This window comes from Acanthochromis polyacanthus, chromosome 8, assembly GCF_021347895.1.
Source record: "Acanthochromis polyacanthus isolate Apoly-LR-REF ecotype Palm Island chromosome 8, KAUST_Apoly_ChrSc, whole genome shotgun sequence".
Taxonomy (NCBI): domain Eukaryota; kingdom Metazoa; phylum Chordata; class Actinopteri; family Pomacentridae; genus Acanthochromis; species Acanthochromis polyacanthus.
Genome location: NC_067120.1, coordinates 42,592,743 through 42,616,224, shown reverse-complemented (window position 1 = coordinate 42,616,224; position 23,482 = coordinate 42,592,743). Strand labels below are relative to the sequence as shown.

Genomic DNA, 23,482 nt, shown 5'->3' with positions numbered 1-23,482 from the left:
CAGATAAATGAGCTAAGCAGGGGAAGAGGGCAGGTTTTCCTCAAAAGGCCACAGGTCTGTTCTACCAGTTTGTAAAAAGAAAAAAATGCACTCCCAAAATGTTGAGAGATTCTTCCTTTCTTCATGCTTCATCTCTCCATGAAGTTTCCATGTAGTTTAGGTTTGGGAGGAATTTTTATTAATATTAATTTATAATATAATTTTACCGAAATAAGACAAACAAAATGAGACAAAAAATAAGACAAACGACTTGAAACGAAACAAAAAAAGAAGACAAAAAAATTTAGACAAAGCGACAAAAAAGTGGAGAATCACGAAAATCAGCCAAAAAAAGTTTCACAAATGAGATCAAGGACAAACATGAGAAACTATGACAAAAAATTAAGAACAAAAACACAAGCGAGACAAAAGGAAACCACAAACACAAACCAGAAAACAAAACGGACAAAAATGAGGACAAATCGACACAAAGCAAAAACATGGACAAAAATTAGACAGAGAGAAGTTACAAAGCGAAAAAAAAATGGGCAAGACCACAAACGAGACAAAAGGAAAGCCAAAAACAAAACAAAAAGCGACAAAAACAAGAAAACAAAACTACAAAAAACCTGAGACAAACGACAAAACAAAGGACAAAACATTAACAAAACGTTGAGACCGTCAGATTTATGTCTCCTGATGGAGAATAAATAATCCCGTTTCAGCGTTGGATTCAAAAATCGATGCTGGAATGAATAAGTGAAGTTAACGCTTGAGGTTGAGTGCGAAGTTCTCTGCCAATCCCAGGTTCTCTTTTGCAAATTTAAAGAGAGAAAATTCACTATAAAATGTGAGATTCTTAATTCTTCATGCCTCATCTCTCCATGAAGCTTCATGGAAAGTTTTAAGGTTGGTGGAAATTTTGCAGAATCTTGGTGGGTTAATAAACAGCGTCTGACTTGTATTTGGAGAAGGAATAGACGTCACGTATCTGTAAGAGCATTTTTAGGAAGTGACTGAGTGGAAATAGAGGCTTCTCTGTGCATGAGGGCGTTTAGGGAACATTGGAAAAACTGCAGCATCTAAGAATGAATGTAAGGTTTTTAGGGGGCATCGCCTAAATTGTAAACGTCACCAGTGGATGTGAAGGCATTTAAGGACTAATTGGAAAATATTCTGCATCTAACTTACAGGCTGTGATGTATTTAGAAGAGAACACTAGAAATTTTGTGGCTTGTTCCAATAATTGGGTATGTAAGAGGACATCAGGAAAGTGTAGCTGTCTAGAACCAATGCATGTGAGGTGTTTAGAGAACATTAGAATAGTAGTGATCTACCAGGAAAAGTAAAGCTTTTAGGTAAACAATCAGTAAAATAGTATCTCATCAATGGGATGTGAGGCGTTAGGGAGAAAATAGGAAATATTCTGAGCATCTACTTAAGCTTGCTGAGGTGTTTAAGGAACAATGAAAAAAATGGTTACGCCTATAGATAGATGGTGAGGCGTTTAGTGGAGTGTCTACGGCTTTGAATGGAGGATTTAAGGAACGGTGGAAAATTGTAGCATCCACCAATGAATAGTGAGGCGTTTTAGGGAACATTGGAAAGTTGAAGTATCTGCCAATGAAGAAAGTGAGGCATTCAGTGAACATTGATAAAATCAAGTCGCCTTTTACAGGACATGAGGCATTCAGGGAGTTGGTCGTGAACTGTAAAGTATCTTCCAATGAATATGAAGCGTTCATGGAACATCTGTAAAATGTAGAGTCAACTATGCATGTGAGGCGTTTAGGACACCTTGGAAACTAAAGTGTAGCATCACGGCGGAAGTGAGACATTTAATGGACATTGGAAATAATGTGAGGCGTTTGGGAACATCCATAAATTCAAAATGGTAAACCGTATGGATTAATAAGGTGTTTTGGGGATATTGGAAAATTGTTTTGTCCCTATAAATGGGATGTTTAGGGAACGTTGGACAGTTGTAAATCAGGAAGGTTTGTAAAGTTGTAATCTATGAATGGATATGAGGTCGTTGTAGAAAACATTAAAAAGTCTGTAACATCTACTGATGAATGGTCAGAAAAGTGAGATTTTCCCCGTCTACATCTACCCGTCTACGGTCTGTTGCAACAAAGAAAAAAAGGTTTAAGGATTAAGATGATCCCTTTGATGTAGATCGCTAATTGAAACCTGTTTTAAATAAGTTTTTTTGAGGTTTCTAAGAGACTGAAAACTAATGCTGTGATCAAGAGCTTGCAGCAGGTTTTTATTCAGTCAGACACTTAACGTCTCAATCATCAAGCTTGCTTTAATTAAACCAACAAACACTGCAGCCTCCTCTCAGTGATTTTCATGCTTTCATATTCAGCCTCAGAGAAACAGAATTAATATGAGCTGGCTCTGCTTGCTGAGGAACTCCTGCAAGATGAATTCAATTCTGAACCAGAATGTAGTTCTAGATCTTCATCCGTATAAGAGGGAGACACAGTGGTTATCTGACAATCACCACTTTCTTATTCCTGCTCAGAATCAACCTTCCATAGGACAGAAAAAACACAATACAATGTGAAAGTAAATGACAGAAATGCTGCATTTTTCCTTTTATTTCCTGACCATTTAATGAACAAAAATGTCCACTATGAACGACTAAAGTGAATCTAAAATGAAACAAACTGGTTCAAAAATTCCTCCATGCAGGAAAAACCTGGCACAGATTTCCCTGGAGGACAGATGTTTGTGCATTTCCTTCTGTTTTATCAAGGTGGTTATAACAGTTATGGGTGAAACTTTAAAGGACTCTTATCGCCCATTTAATAGATGGTCTCAGAACTGTTATAGACAATCAGGATCCTTTTTACTGTGACACTAAACTGCTGCAGTTTTAGCTGTTCAAGACTAATGAATACATCCCATAATACTCGAATGCTCAGAGTTGGTTTTAAGAGAAAATGAACTAAAGACAGTTCAGTGTTTCCAGACTGTGGAACCTGGATTGGATTGTAAAACTGATCCTGGTTGCAGTTTCTACTCTAACACAGACTTAATATGTTTTCTTCATAACCATCAAAACTAGTCGAAATGACATGCAAAGGTCTTTCCAAACTTAACATTTAAAGGTCTCAGATTTCAACATTTTTTTTCCCCAAGTAAGCTCCCAAACTGTTGAAAAAATGGTGACAAAAAACCCACCAAACTGCACAAAGTCGTCCATCAATTCTCAAATTTTCACCAGATGTCTGAAATGTGTCCACATTTTATTAGTTGTTTTTAGACCTGTGAGACACCTGGATGAATGTAAACTGTCTCTCGGTGCAGTTTTAAACAGATTCAAATGTGTTTCTACATCTGTTAAAAATGACTCAAAAATGAAAAAATGAAAAATTGTCACATAGTTTCTCAAAAAATTTGGTCCCAAATGACAATAAACCCAACCAAATTACTCAAACAAATTAATCAAAAAAATGACGTTAAAATTTGTCCATAATTACTAAAATGGAGTGATTGAAAAATGACTCGAAATCTAGTTGGTGACATTCTGTGGAGTGGATGTAACATGGAAATTCTGCCTGCAGCTTTTAAAAGAACGCAAATGTATTTTTTTGTCGCATCAAACTTTGTCAAAATAACATTAGTTGTACGAATTTAAAACGAAAATTGGTCCTAAATCTCCACTAAAATATTTTGTCCAGGATAACAAAAATCTTTCAAAAAATGACTCACAAAAGTTGTTCACTTTTCTTTAGACTTGAACAGCGTCCTGGATGGATGTAAACTGATCTGGATGTCAGTTTTTTACCCAAGAGACTCAGGTGTGATTTCTCCTCGCTAATGTCATGGTCATCTGCTTGGACTGATGAAGTTCTGAGCTCAGAATGATGAAAAGAGTCCATGTTAGAAAGTGATAAAAATCCTGGAACCCAGCTCCATGGAACTCTGGATAATATTCCAGTTAAAGGTAGAACTCCTGATCAATGTGATAAAAGTTAACTAGGAGATGAAGAGGATAATGGTTCCTATGGAGGTCGAGGGAGGAGTTTCGTGCGTGGAACATAATCCGTCAGGCTGTGGCTTATTTATTTGCATCTGAAATCAAGGTTCCAGTATTATTTTCTTTGTTACTCTTTAATCTAAATAATCCTTTGTGTTTTCATTATGTGCTAATTTCATATTCAGCTATCTTAAGTCGCTGATACCTAGTTCTTGCTAAGCTAGTCCTCAAGATAAAAATGTTCTTGCTTTTTCTTTTTTTTTTAGCTTAAATGCATATTTTTCATCCATTTCCGATTGTCTGATTCACAGAGAAGAACCCTCGGCGCCCCCTCTGGCCTATCTGGTCCTAGCAGGCTGTGAACCCCTGACCTTCACCAACATCTTCCCTTACTGGGAGAAGGACACCAGTATCACAAAGGTGGGTGGCATCTGAGTGCGAAAACGATGATACAGATTTTGTGTGTTGTAACAGTTTTTCAGCGATGTATCTGCTCATGTACCGTCATTTTTGTGCGTTCACAGGCCGAGAACTCCAAGAACAAGGTGACCTTGGTGAAGGAGGCGCTGTCCAAGCTCAGTAAGCAGCAGTACTCCATCGAGGAGCTGACCGGGAAGCCACTGCCGGAGGGAGTGGACCCTCTACGTCTGGAGGATTACCTGTCTGACCAGGACTTTAAGGTAGGACACGCCGAGTGACTCCTGATCTGTGTATTGTTAAGTAAAAAAATGTTTCTTAAGAACATTCACAAAAATAAATAAATAAAAAAATCAAGTGAAATTCACTGGATTTTGGTCGATGTTTTAGTGAATATTCTTAAAGAAAATATTGGTTAAGTTTAACTGATATAAATATGTAATCACTTTAAATATTTTTAGGATTTTTTTTGGAAGACTTTTAATAATTTTTTGAAAATATTTAAAATAATTTTCTTGCCAAATTTAGGGGATTTATTATTTTTTAATTTAAGAAATTATTGGAATTTTCTTCCTGAAGGTTTTGCAAATTTTCAGAAATTTGGGGAATTTTTTTTTTGCTGATTTTTTGTTTTTTTCAGACAAGAAAACTATAGTTTTGGTGCCTGTAAATGAATACGACAAGAGGGTTAATTATGTGAGAGATAAAATAATAGAGAGTCATGATCAAAGAAAACATAACATAGATGATGAATATTGAAATCGTGATTATTTTTTTATGATCATTCATTGATTTAAGGGACATTTAAGGAATTTTTACTGCAGTTTCCCATCAGTAACCAGTCCTGCTTTCACCCCCATGCTGGGCTTCACTTCTGCTGATGTACAAGTGTCATTAAAATAAGTCTGAAAAGAAGGTTCTTCTGTATGTGATTTCAGAGAATCACCTAAAGGCAAAATATGAATGAATGTGTACCAGTATGCCTCATTTGTTTAACATCTTTTTTATTTATAGACTATATAATATATGGATGATCCATTAACACCTCACATGCGGGCTACAGTAGGTGCTACCTACAGAGAAGCCTGTAGTCTCTCTGCTACGTTCAGACAGAGTGTTGGACCAACAATTAAATAGCAAAGAGTGAAATCCAGCAGATTAACATAAACTGAAACCAAGTGATTTTATCTACATGGGCTACGGAGTTTTCTATAAGCAGAACACACATTTTAAATTTCACAATCACACCAAATCATGTTCATTTTACTGTTGGGAAGCCAAACCCATGATTACTATCTGAATAATTGTGCAGCCGTTCTATAACCCGTGACTGGCCTGCGCATACAAAGTTATTTCTGTACGTGTCCCAGCTCAACCACAACACATAATCAGCTTCCACTGACTTTTATTTGTCTTCTTCCTTTCATGCCTTCCAGTCACTTCTTGAGATGAGCCGAGTTGAGTTCAACGCCCTGCCAAACTGGAAGCAAAAGAATCTGAAGAAAAGCAAGAATCTGTTTTAAAAACACATCATTCGGTTTCTTTTTTGTTTTGTTTTTATCATTCTCAGCAGCTCGTTTGTGTTTTGTTTTTATTCCATCAAAAAAATAAAATCATGGTGTCATTTTGTAGAAGACTGAGAAAGGCAAATGTACAATTTTGTTTATATATTGACTTATTTTTAATACCAGTGCCATTTTTTTTATGTTTCCATGTGTCACTAAAATACTTTAGCCAACAATTATGTGCAATTGTTAATCTTTTTGATGGAAAGATTTTTTTTCTTGTATGGAAAAAACAGTTACCGTCACATTTTAAATATGTAAAATACCATAAATGAACGTGTCTTTGTGTGTTTTTACTCCAGACATGAAATCTTGTGTGAGAATGTGTAAAAAGATACACCTTTGGTTTTCAAGCTTCAAGTTTTTCTTCTTTCTTTTACATTTCATATAAGTCAGCTCTGAGCAAAGGGAATAAATTGTTCGGTCCCCACTTTGAAGTTGTCAAAGAATAGAAGAAAATCAAAAGAAACTGAAGTGCAGTGTACAATCCCTGTAATCTGAGGTTGTTTGGTGACATCAAACTGAGACTATAGACTCTGTTTTCGCTGAAATATGTTCACATTATATCTTTTTAATTGATGTTTTATCAGAAAGGCATCATTGAAACGTATCCATATGCCTTTATTTAGTTTTTTCCTTGTTTTCGGTACTGAATACTTCCTGGTTCTCATACAGTATATAGTGACTTGTGTGCCAGTGATGGCAGCCGTCTGGTTGTTTGGGACCAAATCTGATCTGTTTGTCTCGTCATCAATGTTTTTCCGTTTGTTTTTGTGAATCTGTGTGGGTATGTTTGAGTAAATGTGAAGCTTTAAAAGTATTAAGTGTGTGTGTTGAGGAGAGAAACTGTGCAGACTGCCTTTATCCTTGTAATGGTATGTTACATACATAACATCCTGTTTATAAAACTGCCTGCTATGTGTGAGTTAAGAAATTCTCTGCATGGTGTTCTCAAAAAACTAATCATGTATTCATTTGTCGCATCTTTTTTGTGATAGATCAGACCTGTGTTATATGTAGAGACGGCAACAAGAGCAGCTCTTATTTCTCAGCGCGTACAGTTGACTTTAGGTGGTGTGGGAGCGAGATAGTAATGCTCAGTATTCGATTTTAATTAAAAAATTCAAAAGAAAAAACAACGGATTCACGTCTTCTTTTAAATAACACCAGAGAAGATTTTATTCTAACCCCGATCTCACAAACCGAAGGCATTTTGACGTGTCAGGAAGCACAGGTTTGAAGAACAAACCAGACTTCTGGGACACCGTAATAGAAGGAAACCACCTGAAAAGTTATTAGTAACAGCTGTTCTCCTGCTATAGCAAGTCAAAATGTCTGCTGTGGAAAAGGTTTGCTAGCAGACGCGGAGGTGCACAACTGCACATACCGTATTGTAGTTCTTTGAAAAAGCTTTTGTGCAACATTGTGAGTCTGTTGAACAGATGTTTGAGAAGTAGACTGTGTAATTATTCCTTTTGGTTTAACCACAAAAAAGTCCCACTGAGATTAGGAATGGATTTTTGTAAGAGGTCAAAAATAGAACATTTTATAGAACCTCTGCTGAAAATCGATATTTTAATTAATGTAAATATTTTTACCTAGATTATATGTGAGTATGGTATTTTTTGTAATACTGAGCCTGGTTCTCTAGAGGTTTTTTTTTCCTTCCTGGTAGAGCGGATAATTGTTGCCAAGTTGTTCCTCAAAGGGAACTTTGGTTTGTTAGCTTCTCTGTTTAACATTTATAAGCTCCTCATGTTATTACATGAAGTTCTATGAGATGATAGATGTTGTGAATTGGCGGCATATTAGTAAAACTGAATTGGATTGAATTACGAGTGAAATAATAAGCAATTCCATCTTGAAGCTAAAGCTTCCCAATGACGGTCTGAAAATATAAAACAAACCTAATGAGCCAGTCCTGTCTACCAGTTTCCACTTTAAACATATGTTTGAAGAACTTGCCATTGTAGAGAAGAGAGTATTTTTTACTGCGTTTGAGAAGAGTCGTAGGTGAGCTGGTGTGCTGAGCTGCAGCAATGCTTCATAGATCTGCACATTCTAGAGGAAGCAACAGTTTAGAGTTAAAGATATTGTTAAATGTAGGCTATTTTGAGGCTGGAATTAATCGTTTGCATTAAATCTTTTTTTACAAAGTCATTTTCATACAGAAAGATGAGTTTTTAGGAGCTTTCTCAAAAGCTTGAGTGAAAATTTTAGAGATATTCATTGAAAGAACGACCTGACTGACACTATATCAAAGATCAAAATGTGTGACAGTCGCATAAACTCGCTAAATGTTATTTACAAATCATCAGTGTTAATGATCACACAGGGAGAACTGTTACACCAAAATTACTTGGATGGTAAAAAAAACACTGCGGAGCCACTTCTTCTTAAACACGACTTTAATCACGGCAGCCTCTTGTCACAGCTGCTAAAGACTAATAATGTCAACGACGACACAACACACAGAGCTGGAGCTGGTCAATGTTCAGCTGAAGGCAGCCAGTATTATCGGTATTAAGCCCGTCTGTGTTTGACAGGTCATTTAATGAGATGCTTTAAAATTAATCCTCTGTGTTTGAAGCTCATTTTATTTAAAAAAAAGTCTCAGGGAGCCGGAGCAGCTTATGTCAGGACTGATGTCAGATTTGGCACATTAACAGCCAACATGGGGAACATTACTCCAAATGACTGTATTGTGCTTAGAGCCTTTCACACTCACAGTGAAACTTCTGATGTCCACATTTTTAACATTTTTGAGAAATTTTTGAGCATTTTTTGGTGGGAAAAAAAGAAAATGTTTCCTTATGAACATGTAGAAATAAAATGAACCAAAATCCAGCAAAATTTGCTGGATGTTTGCTCATTTTTAAAAAAATAAATGTCCTTAAAGAAAATACTATAAGTTTTACTGATACATATGCAATCACTTTAGATGTTTTTTGAATTTTTTTGCAAGATTTTTCATCTTTTTTGTAATATTTACAAGAATTTTCTTGCTAAATTAAGGGGATTTTTTTAAATTAAACTTTTAAGGGAAACTTTTAAGGAATTATTGGAAAAAAATTCCTAAAGGTTTTGCAAATTTTCAGAAATTTTTGGATTTTTTTCACACAAGGAAACAATATTTTTTGTTGCCCGTAAATGACGACAACATGAGGGTTAATTCTATGGAATCACAGGAGTGCCAAAATAAATAGGAAATAAATGTGGAAATGTAAAGAGAATCAATAAAAGAATCAATAATAAAAATAAACAAATGTAGTAATATTCTTTTTCCATTTTGCTTTTGCTTATTCCATTTTGTCTTTGCCTTTTCTGTTTTGTCTTTGCTTTTTCCGTTTTGTCTTTGCTTTTTCCATTTGCCTTTGCTTTTGCTTTTTCCATTTTGTCTTTGCTTTTCTCACTTTGCCTTTGTCTTTTCCATTTGCGTTTTGCCTTAGCTTGAGCCATGAAGTAAAGGCAAAGGCAAAACGCAAATGGAAAAGACAAAGGCAAAAGGAGAGAGACCCGCCTACAGCCATTTGATTGACAGCTTGAGCCATGAAGTAAAGGCAGTCAATCAAATGGCTGTAGGCGGGTCTCTCTCCTTTTGCCTTTGTCTTTTCCATTTGCGTTTTGCCTTTGCCTTTACTTCATGGCTCAAGCTGTCAATCAAATGGCTGTGGGCGGGTCTTCCTGTCCAGGATGACTAGTCCATACCTGATCACACGATTCCTGCTGGACAGTGGTAGCTCTGTATACATGCTAGCTCTTAGCGCGGGCGACAGGAAGCAGTGTCACGGACAGGAAGGAACGTCTCTTTCGCGCCGTTAATCAGAAACGTCCCGCGAACGTCCGAAGAGGTACAATGGAGTCCGAGTCCTCAATTTCTAAACTCTTGAGAGAAGCGGCTGACAGGCTGGATGAGCTGGACTCATCAAATTCGGCAAGACAGCCAGCTGTAGCGACTGCGCCACCAAGGGATCCCGTTGATGGTAAGTAGTTTTCAGTTCCTTTGTAAACTATTCAGAAAATGCACTGTGAGTGGGGGTCATGTTCAAGACGGCGACCGAGGCAGACGCAAGTCTTCGTGACTCAGCAATATTTTGGATTTCTGTCCCTAACCTTCATCCTCTGACTCTTAATATGTTGCGCTGAGTACCTAAAATACCGGTCCTTCACTTAATACTGAATTTAATTGCCCTTTTTGCCAACCGAAATGCACGAGCACAGCTAGGCTAAAAATATATATAAAAGTTATAATATATAAAGAAGTTCTGGTCAAATAGCCTGATTGTTCTAAATTACTGCGCTGGCTCAAACGCTAGTTGGTAACCGTGGCAACAGCAACTTCACTGAACTTTCTGAACTATTTGAGGACAAATGAAGAACTGCACAAAATCATGAAAACAGTTTTTCTGCTCTGCTTCAAATTTAGATGGTCTTATATTTCAAAAAAAGAAAAGTGTATACAACTAGAAACTATTAGTAAAACTTTATTTCATGTTTCCCATAGCTGAGGTGACAAGAATGTTCCTGCCCTATCAGAGCACATCTAGGTCTCTGATCCCACGTCGCAGGCCAATACGCCACAACCCTGGGCCCAGAGGAACTGTGGCTCCCACGTACTCGCACACCTTCTGCTGTTTAAGCAGAAAAAATACCACAATGGCACCAAATCGCTCGCAGAAAAATGCAGGTTTGGGCGAGAGACGAATTACTTTTCAAGGTAAGCCTATGCTAAGGTCAATGATAACGCATACATAACACTCTGCAATTAAAAAAAAAAAAATATATATATATATATATATATATATATATATATATATATATATAATTATACCATGGTCTGGGTGAATACTTGATTCTGATTGTCTGGAGGGGTCCGTTAAAAAGTGTTATAGGACACCTATAAAGAAGTTCAAACACCCTGATTGTTCTAAATCATTGCGCTGGCTCACAGTGGCAAGACAGTAGACACAACATGAGTGATTTTATAGTTTCCACCTATGTGGTGTGTTATTGTGACCTGCTTCTACATTTGGTTCAGAACAGCTGCAGGGTCTGTGGCCAGAGCCAGTTACCTTGGCAACATGTCACAACAAGATATATTAAATGGAATAAAACTCTTTTGAAGAACTCTTTGGGAGCCAGCATGGCTCTGGTTCCAGGACACAGGGATTAACAATTAACAATCTTATTTATGTTTTTAATATGCTTCATCTGAAATGTATTATGTGCCAATTTTATTCACAAACTGTATTTACTGTTATTTTTAATGTATCTTCTTTTGTAGGCAGAGAGTCCTGCCCCCAGTATTTTAAACAGTGTTTATTGGATGCCTTCCGGAAGCTGAGTGAAGCTGGGGGATATGAGCTTCTCAGGATCCGGGGCTCAACACGAAGCCGGGAGTTGTCTCTAATTTCCTGCCCAAATACAGGATACTGTGTCAAATATCTGAAGTCGCCACAAGCAATGATTGGGCATGCAGTGGTTTACATTCGGCCACTTCAGAGAAACTTGAACATGGACAAAGTGAGTAGAAAGGCAAAAAAACACACAATATGAGTACCTGTTCCAGCATGTTTACACAGATGTTTATCCAAGGGTATTTTTTTTAAATTTTGTAAATATCTTTTGTCACCTTTCTTTTCTTTTCTTTTTTTAACCACAGGAAGATGGCGAGTCCACAGACGCATCTGGACCCCTGATTGCATGTCTGTCTTGTGGAGTTGAGTTCCACTTTGATTCAATTAAGCACACAGTGAGATGTGTAATAGGTAGGTTGTTTTTTAAGAAGCTTCTAAATTATCATAAGCTCTTAATGGGCCATCAAAAAAACCATTCATTATTTAAATATTCTTATAGAACACTAGACACAACATTATTCATTTGCAGTCTTCATAGCTGCCATACTTTATTTGGTGTTAAATATGTTTACATCACTTATTTTATGTAGTGTTATATTGACAGATGCACAAGTTTTACAAATTTCAACTTGCATTAAATGGCATTTAGTCATTTCAAAATTTATATTACCAATTAGTTGTACTTGAGTAACTTGTGTAGCTTAAAGTGCTTCTTCTATTTCAGAGTTAAATGAGCTCAGTAAATACTTTTTCCCTTTCAGACATTTACATTATTGACATTATTCAAATTGAGGCTCAAGTCATGAAATACTAAAGTTACTCTTCAGGAATTATGGGAGTGATGACATAAAGAGCTCAAACTTTAATAAATATCTTGATAAAAACAAAATCTGTTTTACACACTGAAGCAGGGCAGAAAGTGAGACAGCTGTGGTGCAGGCAGGGTCATCTTCCTTGTGTGAGGCCATTACAGTCCCACTGACATCCAGGCCAGGGTCATCAGTGCCTTTGACTGAGAATGTAGATTTGGGGATTCAGGAGAAGGCTGTTCATACACAGAGTCAGGCAACGGTTTGTGTCCATGTTTTATTAATTTATAAATGTGTGATCTAAAATTATTAATATAACAGTAACACTAAAACTTGTTTTTTTATTATTATTATTTCAGATTGGAGGACTGTTAGTGATCCCCTTGAGGGCCGTGAAGCTCTTCAGACAAAATGTCATGAAGAATTCGGGTGAGGAGCTTCACTTCAGGATGGACCTCGGAGATTCTATTGAAGCCAGGGAACAATCGATGATCAGCTTTTACAAAAGGCAAAGAGTGGACTGGACGGCTCCCCTAACCTGTACACTTGAAGGTACAGCAAGTAATATAAGAAGGCCTTCATTGGTTAATAACTGGAATCATTTTATATTCTACATTTTGTTGTGCTCCAAAACAGGCGATGCAGCGATAGGGGACGGTGTGAAAACGGCATGTCTTTCCAGTGTGATGTCCAAATTACAATTTGGATTTGATGGAAAATTGGTATGTATGTTGTATACTTTGCATTTGTACAGAGACAGAGAGATGAAAATTAACCCCTAATAGTCCATGAGCCAGACCACCAATCACAATAGAAAAGGCGGGCCAGATTCTTGTTGCTATTTTCTTTTTCCTATATACGTCTACATTTTTTATTGGTATGATCTCAAATCTCAGATAAATCTTACCTTTCACCAGGTACCAGATTTATGGATTTACCCCTTGTAATTTTGGAGATATACTCATTTTTACCTTCGCAAAGCGGAGGTTATGTTTTGCCAGGTTTGTCCATTTGTTTGTTAGCAAGATAACTTGAAAAGTTCTGAACGGATGTGAGTTGTGCCTGAGCCTGCTCCTTTAAGCGTGGTGGCTATGGTAATGTTGTAGTAGCACTTTCCAAGTACTTTTCGAGTTATTGTGTATGTGTTTCAGGTGGAATGTCCATAAAACATGAAAAGCTTATTTATATCAAGATCCCTATTTCCTATGGTAATAATAAACATATGATTCACCTGCAAGTTATGTTTCTGAATTTAACAAAAATGATAACATACTCATTAAACAAATCAACACTTTTAACTTTGAAGCAACTCATTTGAAACAAATAACTAGAAAAATAGATTATGTATGATTATGTCACAGAATGTGGAGCACACAAGTACAGTATTTCAAGTCCATACTCAAGATCAGTCGTCACTTCTGAGTCAGTCAGGCCTGCATCTGTGGTCATGCATGTCAAGGTTCATCCTCTTGGGGGCTGATTGTCACATGTTTCGCAACTTGCACAAGTTGGTACATTTCAAGCCATTTGCTCATGCACTGGCATTCTGGAAGCTTGCATCTACAGCTGCAGTTGCCAGGATAGCAGCTGCATCACTGGCCCTCAGGGGCTGGAGTTCCTGAATCCATTTCAAGTCCTTCCCAGAAGAGTTGAGGTGTTATAGGCTGTTATTTATAACAATCCACATATTCAATGTATGATAACCATCACTAAGCTACCAGTCTGCAATGGCTATCACGCCAAATTGTGAACTAGAGATGTGCACCAAGTCAAAAAATCAAAACTAGAAATTGCAATTAACCAATTTTATTGTCGTAGGTCAATTTTGGGGTCTTGGCTCAAGGACTATAAAGGGAAGTTAGGTCCACAAGTCCATTTATGTTCTTGTGTAATTCTTTCAGGTGCTGGAAAGACCCTGTTGTTCGAGGGTGAAAAGGATCACCTTGTTCCGGCTGCATCGCAAGTCTTCGTCGACAGTGACCTTTTTGTGGTAGCTGGCCGAATGATCGGACATTCCTTCCTTCACAATGGCCCTTGTTTGACTGTCTAAGCCAAGCCGTTATCCATGTGTTTGGGTGGTGGAATGCCTGAAATGGCTTCCATTGACATTGAAGACTGTTGTGATACAGATGTCAGGGAGGCAGTTGAACTGGTATAGACATATTAACAAAAAATGCACATTGACTGATTTTATTTCTGTTTGCTGAGATTTTGCTTCTTTTTAAACAGTTGAAAGGGTCCGCTGAGCTGACAGCAGATCAGAAGAGGTCCATACAGAGCTTGGCAAGTGGATGGGATCTTCCAGGAGTCACAGAAGAAAACCGGAGATGGCTGACTGAAAAATTCTTTTTCATGCTGTAAATAATATATTTTTCTACTGTTAAATGAATTCCCCCCAAAATAAATAACAATAAATAATACATAAGTAATTCAACATAGAAATAGTAATGTGCATGTGAAGTAAAACATAAAAAATATGAAATGGCACAAAAATTAAATCTTACCATAATTATTTAATATTATTTCTTTTTACAGGTTCTTTCCAGGTCAAAAGGTCAAGTCAAACAGCTCCGCAAAGGACTAAAAGAGACGCAGGTTTTGGATCTGGTGACCAAAAGACCAGACACCCTGCCGTTGTTGTTTCCAAGAAGCTGTGCTGTGTATACTCACCACAGGTATGTATATGACTACTAATTTCTTTAACTGTTTATAAGCTAACGTTTGTTAATTTGCACACAGACTATATTGCATAACAATGTGATTATATTTATAATTGTACAGTTACTTCTGGAACGCATCATTTGGCCAGCGGAGTCCGATAGTGGTGATGAGACTGATGACACGAGTCTGGAGGAAAAGTGCCGTATCTCTGGATTTCTCAGAGAATACATTGAAAATGGTAAGTTTTCAAACAGTACTTTTTCTATTTGTGGGGACCAACCCTCAACCCTTTAACTTCAGTTTGGCTCTGCAGATAAAAAATGACTAGCTTCAAAGTAAGCTTAATTTTTCAAAAGATGTAGCTTTGTTACCATCAGTTGAACACTCTCGCGAGAATGAGCACACAACACTGGTTACTGTACTGTTGATGTGTTTTAATCTCGTCACTGATTTCAATGGGTTTTATGCAACATTATGTAATTCCACTTTCACTTTTGTTTTACTTGGATATACAATTGCACAGATGCGAGAAAATGAGCCTGACATATGTACTTTAACTTACAATGTCCCAAATGCTTTGATAGCCTCCTCACAGTGTCTCCAGGAACTTCTGAAGTTCTGGCATGGATGGGAAGTTCCCCAAAAGAGCTGTATGTGGAAGTTGTACATGGACTAATGCCACGATCCAGCACTTGCATGGAGACTCTACGGCTGCCATCACACTATATCTCTTATGATGCTTTTCGTGAGGCTCTGAATGCAGCAATCAGTTCTGTTCCAACAGGTTTTGGACTTGTTTAAGGTCTTAGGGCAGGGGTGCATGCCTCTGTTAACGTACCAATTGAAATGCAAATTTGGGCCAAGTTTTTGAAAAAAATTATGTTTTGACAACATTTAGGTCCTGTGTGGTGAAATCAAATTTATTGTGTTTTATGGTTGGTATGAACTTGGAGGTGTAAAGTAAAAGCTGTTGGGATATGATATTCCTCAAGCCCTTCTACAATTAGGTAGCCTCCCAGCTTTACAAGCAAGTAAGAATTTTACTAAACTGCTTCCAGGTGAGCCGTTCTGAATGAGCAGCTGCCTTGCAGACCGCCTGTACCCAGTGAATTACTTTTATTTTTGATGGCAATGTCCCCAAAACAACAGGGAAATCCTTAATATTAGCATTCAGCTTACTTTTCTTTATCTCAGGCAATTAGTAGTTTGTTAAAGTTTTAAATACCTTGTTGACAGTTTCGGTGGAGATCCCTTCCATAGCTGTTGTGCTTCAGTTTGTCCAATGTTTACATCTGTTTGCTTCTGTGCTCGCATATACTGTATTTAATGCAGCCGAATTCCCAACAAAGCTCTTCTCATTCACATATTTTTCTGTTTCTGTTGAGTATGAAATTGTGACTGAAATACAGCGAAGTTAAGACTACATGTTAATCAGCTGTCACTTCCACCTGTCTTAGGGTTAGTGTTAGTTTAGAGTTTAGACCAGGGGTAGTCAATCCTGGTCCTCAAGGGCCCCTATGCAGCATGTTTTAGATGTCCCCCTCTTCCAACACACCTGATTCAAATGATCAGGATCGTTATCAGGCTTCTGCAGAGCTTGATGATGAGATGATCATTTGAATCAGGTGTGCTGGAAGAGGGGGACATCTAAAACATGCTGCATAGGGGCCTTCGAGGACCAGGATTGTGCACCCCTGGCTTAGAGTTAAAAGTAAAAATTTTAAAGGAGAGGATTTTTAATCCTATTGTGTTTTTTATTGTCAAACAATTTGTTAATGCTTTTAAGAATCTCACAGTGTTAAAGTGCAATAAAAATAGTTCTACATCCCTTTGCTATGTCTTCATTTCAAACTAAATTTTTATAGTGCATATTTACAACACATCATCACATAGCACTTATAAGGATGAAGAAAACCCAACAATCCAAAATCGCTTTTGGGTTGGCAGTATAGCAAGGGGTTCAGGTCAGCGGCTGCAGAACAGGGACGTTGAGCTCCAGATCCAGAGACAAGTTTTGCTAGGCTTTTATTATAAATCCACAAGTTGTCATAATCACCAAACATTTCAAGTGGTTTTTGCAATGTTTATGTCCTTTTAAAGGTCTTGTTATAATGTTATGATTATGGTACAGTCAACTGGTATACGCTTAGATTTGCTGAAAAATGTCCTTAATAATATTCACTGTATCCATGTATGCCTGTAGTGCAGCAGAAAAAGGAACCTCCGGATCGGGTAATGATGCAACTTCAGCCTGTGTAAGCTGCCGGGGTAGTTGTGCATCAGGTACAGTGACACCCTCTGGGTATGTGTTGTGAGGTCCTGTCCAGTCTACACCGTAACCATCATCAACCTGAAGAGAAATCATAATTTGAAAAGTTATTTTAGGAGAAGTGTGTATTCCTTAAAAGTGAATTAAACAGCTTGACCACAACCTCTCATGTTGTGGTGACTGTTTAAACTGTGACTGAATCCAAACATTTAATGGTCAATTCATGGATTCATTCAAGGATCTTGTGATTTTTACAGTTAACCACCTTGTTAGAGAACAGCACGTTATTCAATATGCACCAGAACTTTCAACAGTTGCCATTCAAAGGTTTAAAGGTCAAATTAAGTTCACCTGTAAATGCTATGGTGCAATTTAGGTATATTCTGAAATTTCATCCAAAAGCAGAATGTCCCTAACTTTGTGTGAGTAGTGGACCTTTTTTCATTGGAGCCCTAACAAAGTATACTGTATATATGAATTAAGTTACTAAACAAAGTATGTATTTAAAATCTAGGTTCTCCTAGCAGTGTGTGAGAATATGGTTCTAGATGGTATTAGTTAAATATGCTTAGACACGTTCAATGAATTCTGAAATAGAAATATACATTTTCTCAACTGCAAAAAGTTTTATTGGCATGTGAGCTCACACACACAAGGAAGTGTTTTTTTCCCCACACACAAGTACTCCAAGTACTACAGGGGACTTGTACCTGAAGTGGATCAGCATTATTTCCCTCACGTGGCTGACTAAGCCACAGTTGCATGGGGACTGGCCTCTCTCTGTCCTCAAGCTGTGGTGATTCCAGGCTTCCTTGAATGCCTGAAGGTGCTGCTGAAGCTGTGGAACATAGATCCACTGGAGAGCAAACAACTCCAGTTCATTGTCAGGATTTAGAAACCCTTCCAATTCCAAATTGTGAAAGACTGTATGGAACAAGTCGAGGACATTTCCATACACATCTCTCCACAATCTTTCGATTCTGTTGATTGACCAAAAAACACAATTGGTTCAAATTTTGCAAATGAATGTATACAGAAGGAATTTACTTTTCACCATTTCAAAATATATCTGATAAGCATGACAGCAATTAGTTCCACAGTCGTACATTACCTTTGGTTATGCACACTGCGTCCAGTGATGTGGGAATGCCGGCCTGTTCCTCGATGGCTCACCATGTAATGTGCAACGGCAACATTTTCCCCACCCTTCAGGGAATTAGTATATAATTAGGTAAAACAAATGCAAAATGCTGTTTTTTCTGTTTTATTTTAGTCATGTCAATGCAGAAGATTAATTCTTTATTAATGCAATACTTCTTTTTACCTTATCAGATCTTATACGAGATGGCAAGCCGTACTGAGAAACAGCCGACATGAAACTGTCCAGTACAGTCGTGGATTTGTTGTTTGTAGCTGCATCTATATAAACAATAAGCCTGCTGAATCCATCCACTCCTGCATGTATCACAATCCGCTGTCTATAAAAGACATTGAACTTATAAATATATATTTAGAATTATACAGTGATATAGAACAAAGACAAAATATTTTCATAAATGCGACAAAGAACAAAAGAAATGCAAAGACAACCTGCCTTATTAGTTTGTGGTTTCCATCAATGTGCCATAAACTGTTTGGAGCAGGGACACTATACTGCCTGCGCCTCAATACATGCATGGATATTTGCCGTGCTAGGGTACCCTCAGGATCCACTCTTCGCAAAGAGTTTTGCACACGATAGGCTGCATAACACACACAAAAAAATACAAGTTAAACTGAAAACAAAATATTTATCCAGTAACAATAAGTATCAGTTTATTATTGACAAAAGTTATATCATTCTTGCCAATGACATAACCATAAATGTTGCTCCTCATTCCAAGTTTTTTATTCCTGTATATGCAGAAACACAAGATGTGAGGAGCAATTATAAAAGGATCTATAACTTTTATTACCATGCTACCACATGCTTCGGGACAGACAGATCTTCAGGCCCTGATGTTGTCCTTATAGCTCTAAACACTATGATGACTACCAGGGCCTAGGAACGTGTCTGCTAAGGAGATCTTTATTAACAGCATTTTAAAGTATTTCAAAGACAATATTGAAATATTTAATTGATGGCATCGCCTGCTGTTTTTATTTCCATTCTGTTAATTGTATACTTGGTACATTTTCAATTGTGACTTTGATCTGGAAAAATCAAGCATCTGTACTTACTTTGCACATGTGTACCCTGTGATTTAAGAAGACCATGGATCATCCTAATCCCTGCTCTGGGATTATGCCTGTGGATGTCTGCTACAATGCCATCAAGTTCATCATCAGTCAGTGGAGTGTACAAATCTGACAACCTGCCAAAGATTATACAACAGACAGATGTAAAAACTGAACATCTATTTATCCATTTATTCATTTTAGATGACTACGTTACTAGTGAATTCATTCTTATTGTGTAAACAATATTGACTATAAAATTAAGAACTATAAAATAGTTACTTCAATCCATGGGATGCCATTCTCCTTCTGATGGTTCTAGTTGACACTCCAAACAGTTCAGCTATTTTGGCAGCTGGTAATCCCAGAAGAATGTATGACTCCATAATGTCCACCGGTATTTCTAGTCTAGGTCGTCCAGGTCCTGACTGCCTAGCTTCAACACATAGTTGCATGCGTACCTAGGAAACCACAGACATGACCTCCGGATAAGAATTACGTATGATATGGTGTATAACATATTTATGTTTATACCATGGTCTGGGTGAATACTCGATTCTGATTAGCTGCAGGGTGTCCTTTATAGGTGTCCATTATCACTGTTTAACGAAGTTCAAACAGCCTGATTGTTCTAAATCATTGCGCTGGCTCAAATGCTAGTTGGTAACCGTGGCAACAGAAACTCAGAACACACGTTAACAGAATCAGAATCAGAAATACTTTATTTATCCCCTAGGGGAAATCTTGGTGTTCATTTTCTCCACATCTCTTCAGGGATGTCTGTAGATCTGGCCATCATGCCGACCAGTCTCAGAGCGATCAGCTGATCTCTCGTGTAAACAAAAAGTGCATCCATGCAGTTGTTCAGCTCAGCAGGATGAAAAAGGACCAAAAATCACTCCACCAGATATGTTTGGAGAGAGAATTGCTTAATAACTGCTAGCAACAAAATAATAACGTTAAATAATAAGATAAAGTGCGAAAAAAGTAGTATATGGTCAGGAGCTACTGTAACAGGCTGCATACATGGTGGCGCAACATACGTTATTTCAGTTTATTTATCACAACGGCAAGACAGTAGACAAAACATGAGTGGTTTTATAGTGTCCTTTAACCTATGTGGTGTATTATTGTGACATGCTACTACATATGGTTCAGAACAGCTGCAGGGTCTGTGGCCAGAGCTGGTTACCTTGGCAACACGTCAAAACAAGTGATATTAAATAGTCCCCTCAGCCGCTACTTGTGAAAAACTTACGATTTTAACGGTAAAAAAAAACAACATTTACGTATTAATAATTGATTTAATATTTATTTATTTCGCAAGTGACCATGGTATAAGCGGGATAATGCCCTTCGCGGAGTTCATTATCAGAAATTAATGAAAACTTCGCGGAAGCAACCGGTTCACGCCTCGTCGGGTATTATCCCTTACATAATATCTTTTCTGAATCTATCATTGAATGTAGAGCTGATACAGGCTACCGCTGGAGAGTTTCATAATGTATTCCTATAACTACAACAAGACTGACAGACCAGAGAGTGTGTGCACGCTAACACAAAAACTTGCTGAATGAAACTGTGTACCAACAACTTTTCACCTCAGCAGACTGTGTGGTTCGACTCTAATCTGTCCATTTGGGTGAGCTGAGCCCAGCCCTGCCGGCAGCTGGTGCTAACTTCAGCCGTGGCTGCTAATTAGTGTATTGTGAATGTCTAATATGTGAACCAGTCATGGTGTAGCGGTTGTCCCTCTTAAAACTTGTGAGCAAAGCTGACCGATAATATGACAGGATCGTATTTTACACTAGGTAAGGCGCTTACCTCCTCCAGATTGCGCCACACAGCTTCGTCGATGTCTGCATTCATCAACGCAGATATTTCTCCAAGACTTTCCATGGCATCTTCCACCAACCTTAAAATGTAGTCTGTTGGAAAATTTTCCTCCACATACCGAGCAATTGCCAATAGTTCTTGTTGAACTCCTCTTCTCAATTCGTCCACCTCTGCCATATTTCCCTGTTTTGCCCGTGACACTGCTTCCTGTCGCCCGCGCTAAGAGCTAGCATGTATACAGAGCTACCACTGTCCAGCAGGAATCGTGTGATCAGGTATGGACTAGTCATCCTGGACAGGAAGACCCGCCCACAGCCATTTGATTGACAGCTTGAGCCATGAAGTAAAGGCAAAGGCAAAACGCAAATGGAAAAGACAAAGGCAAAAGGAGAGAGACCCGCCTACAGCCATTTGATTGACTGCCTTTACTTCATGGCTCAAGCTGTCAATCAAATGGCTGTAGGCGGGTCTCTCTCCTTTTGCCTTTGTCTTTTCCATTTGCGTTTTGCCTTTGCCTTTACTTCATGGCTCAAGCTAAGGCAAAACGCAAATGGAAAAGACAAAGGCAAAGTGAGAAAAGCAAAGACAAAATGGAAAAAGCAAAAGCAAAGGCAAATGGAAAAAGCAAAGACAAAACGGAAAAAGCAAAGACAAAACAGAAAAGGCAAAGACAAAATGGAATAAGCAAAAGCAAAATGGAAAAAGAATATTACTACATTTGTTTATTTTTATTATTGATTCTTTTATTGATTCTCTTTACATTTCCACATTTATTTCCTATTTATTTTGGCACTCCTGTGATTCCATACACTGCTGCCCGGATCAATGAGTAAGTTTAAATGTAGTCTTTTGTAATCGTAATAATATTACAGGGAATAACTGTCTGAATGGTAGAATATTAAGTTATTTCATTTAGGTGAAATCTCGCGGGGGAGAAGCGCACGGGGCAGCAGCTTAAGATGAAATATAAAAACATTGTTCAAACGGGTCAGACCTCGGCATTATCTCATGGAGGTACTTCATGTTGATCATGTGGTATCTGATCTGTTACATGTATTACTTATTAAGTTAGTAGTATAGAATCTGTTTTGTTTGTTCTAGTATTTGATATGAGTTGCTTGTTATATGTAGTGTCTGCTCTGATGTCTCTGACCACAGATGGAATCTGCATTATAGTCTACCCATGCCATGGGAAAGTGTTCTCCTGTTTACAGAGCCCTGTTGGAGGTGTTTTTATGAGGGTTCTTCTGTCTAAAATACTGATTTAGGGATTCTTCAGCTGTTGTAGACAAGGGGGAGTTGTTTGGGGATGCTCTCTGCTTTCCCCATATGGTAGGCAATAAAGAACCATTTGTTTTAACCCCTCCTATATGTTGAAAACCTATAAAAGTGATCGCTGGCTATTGTCAAGCAAGGAGGATTCAATTGGCCGGCTCCTTCCAGGCAGGTTCTGTCTGTACTGATGCTGCTCTTTCTTTTAATAAAATACTTTTAAAGAAAGTCAGTGTCACGGACATTTTCTCCTTCACCTGCACATCACGGACACCAGAGAGAGAAACAACGACAATCATGTTTTACATTGTAAAGTAGCCTAAATATTAAGTGGCTGTTTGACTGTGCAGTTGTTTTATCCACACATAGCCTAAATGTCTGCATCCATATCATGTCCTGTTAAATAATTAAGCCTATTTAAACTAACATAGACTTCTGCTCAGCCAACAGAAAGAAAGCAGATACCTGTAAAACAGTGGAATAAAAGGTCATGGATGCATACATATATATATATACATATATATATATATATATATATATATATATATATATATATATATATATATATATACACCTTGTAACTGTAAGTAGGCAACACTCCACAGATTTCTCCAAATGGTAGTTTAAGTTTACTGAAACATGTCTAGGATGAAGAGGATGAAACTGTGTCTGCTGCCTTTACAGAGGGGGATCCAGAAAGGCATACAGAGCTATGTTACTGATAGTTCTCTTCTCATTCACATTTTGGGTGGAATATAGAGTGTGACATTTAGCCTACACTGAAGTATTGCACATTCTCATCCTTTTTAACAGAGCATGGCTGGACAGCAGCAGGATGGTTCCTCAGCTTCCATTGCACAGACTGACACAGTGAGATGGATGTTCAGGAAACACCAGAGCTTCATTCTGTGGAATCCATGTGCAACTGTATAATTGAATGTCCTCTATGTATTCCCAGTTATCAGTAAAACAGATTTACAAACTGCATTTGCTGAGAAAAATCCAAAAAACAGATTAGGAGGGCAGATCTGGAAATTGAAATACTGGAGCACAAGTTAGAGGTGGTGATGGTCACAGGTGAATTATGTTAACTACTGGAACATGAACTG

The 23,482-nt window shown here is 37.8% G+C and overlaps 1 protein-coding gene and 3 long non-coding RNA genes across 4 annotated transcripts; 2 read left to right on the top strand and 2 right to left on the bottom strand.

Moving 5' to 3' along the window:
* The first annotated feature begins 3,870 nt into the window (after positions 1-3,870).
* Positions 3,871-6,772, top strand: LOC127535138 (supervillin-like). Its single transcript, XM_051952200.1, has 4 exons — positions 3,871-3,937; positions 4,287-4,390; positions 4,495-4,650; positions 5,824-6,772. The coding sequence occupies exons 1-4, from the start codon at positions 3,871-3,873 to the stop codon at positions 5,908-5,910; spliced, it is 414 nt and encodes a 137-aa protein (XP_051808160.1). The 3' UTR covers positions 5,911-6,772.
* A 3,862-nt stretch (positions 6,773-10,634) lies between these two features.
* On the top strand, positions 10,635-11,698 carry LOC127535170 (uncharacterized). The gene is made up of 3 exons (XR_007943826.1): positions 10,635-10,669; positions 11,237-11,475; positions 11,615-11,698. It is a non-coding gene; the product is annotated as an uncharacterized LOC127535170 (long non-coding RNA).
* Positions 11,699-16,891: 5,193 nt separating this feature from the next.
* On the bottom strand, positions 16,892-18,278 carry LOC127535166 (uncharacterized). Its single transcript, XR_007943822.1, has 3 exons — positions 18,160-18,278; positions 17,759-18,028; positions 16,892-17,129 (listed from the first exon to the last, which is right to left on the bottom strand). It is a non-coding gene; the product is annotated as an uncharacterized LOC127535166 (long non-coding RNA).
* A 115-nt stretch (positions 18,279-18,393) lies between these two features.
* On the bottom strand, positions 18,394-21,848 carry LOC127535162 (uncharacterized). The gene is made up of 5 exons (XR_007943811.1): positions 21,090-21,848; positions 19,548-19,726; positions 19,269-19,402; positions 18,639-18,790; positions 18,394-18,522 (listed from the first exon to the last, which is right to left on the bottom strand). It is a non-coding gene; the product is annotated as an uncharacterized LOC127535162 (long non-coding RNA).
* Positions 21,849-23,482: the final 1,634 nt, after the last annotated feature.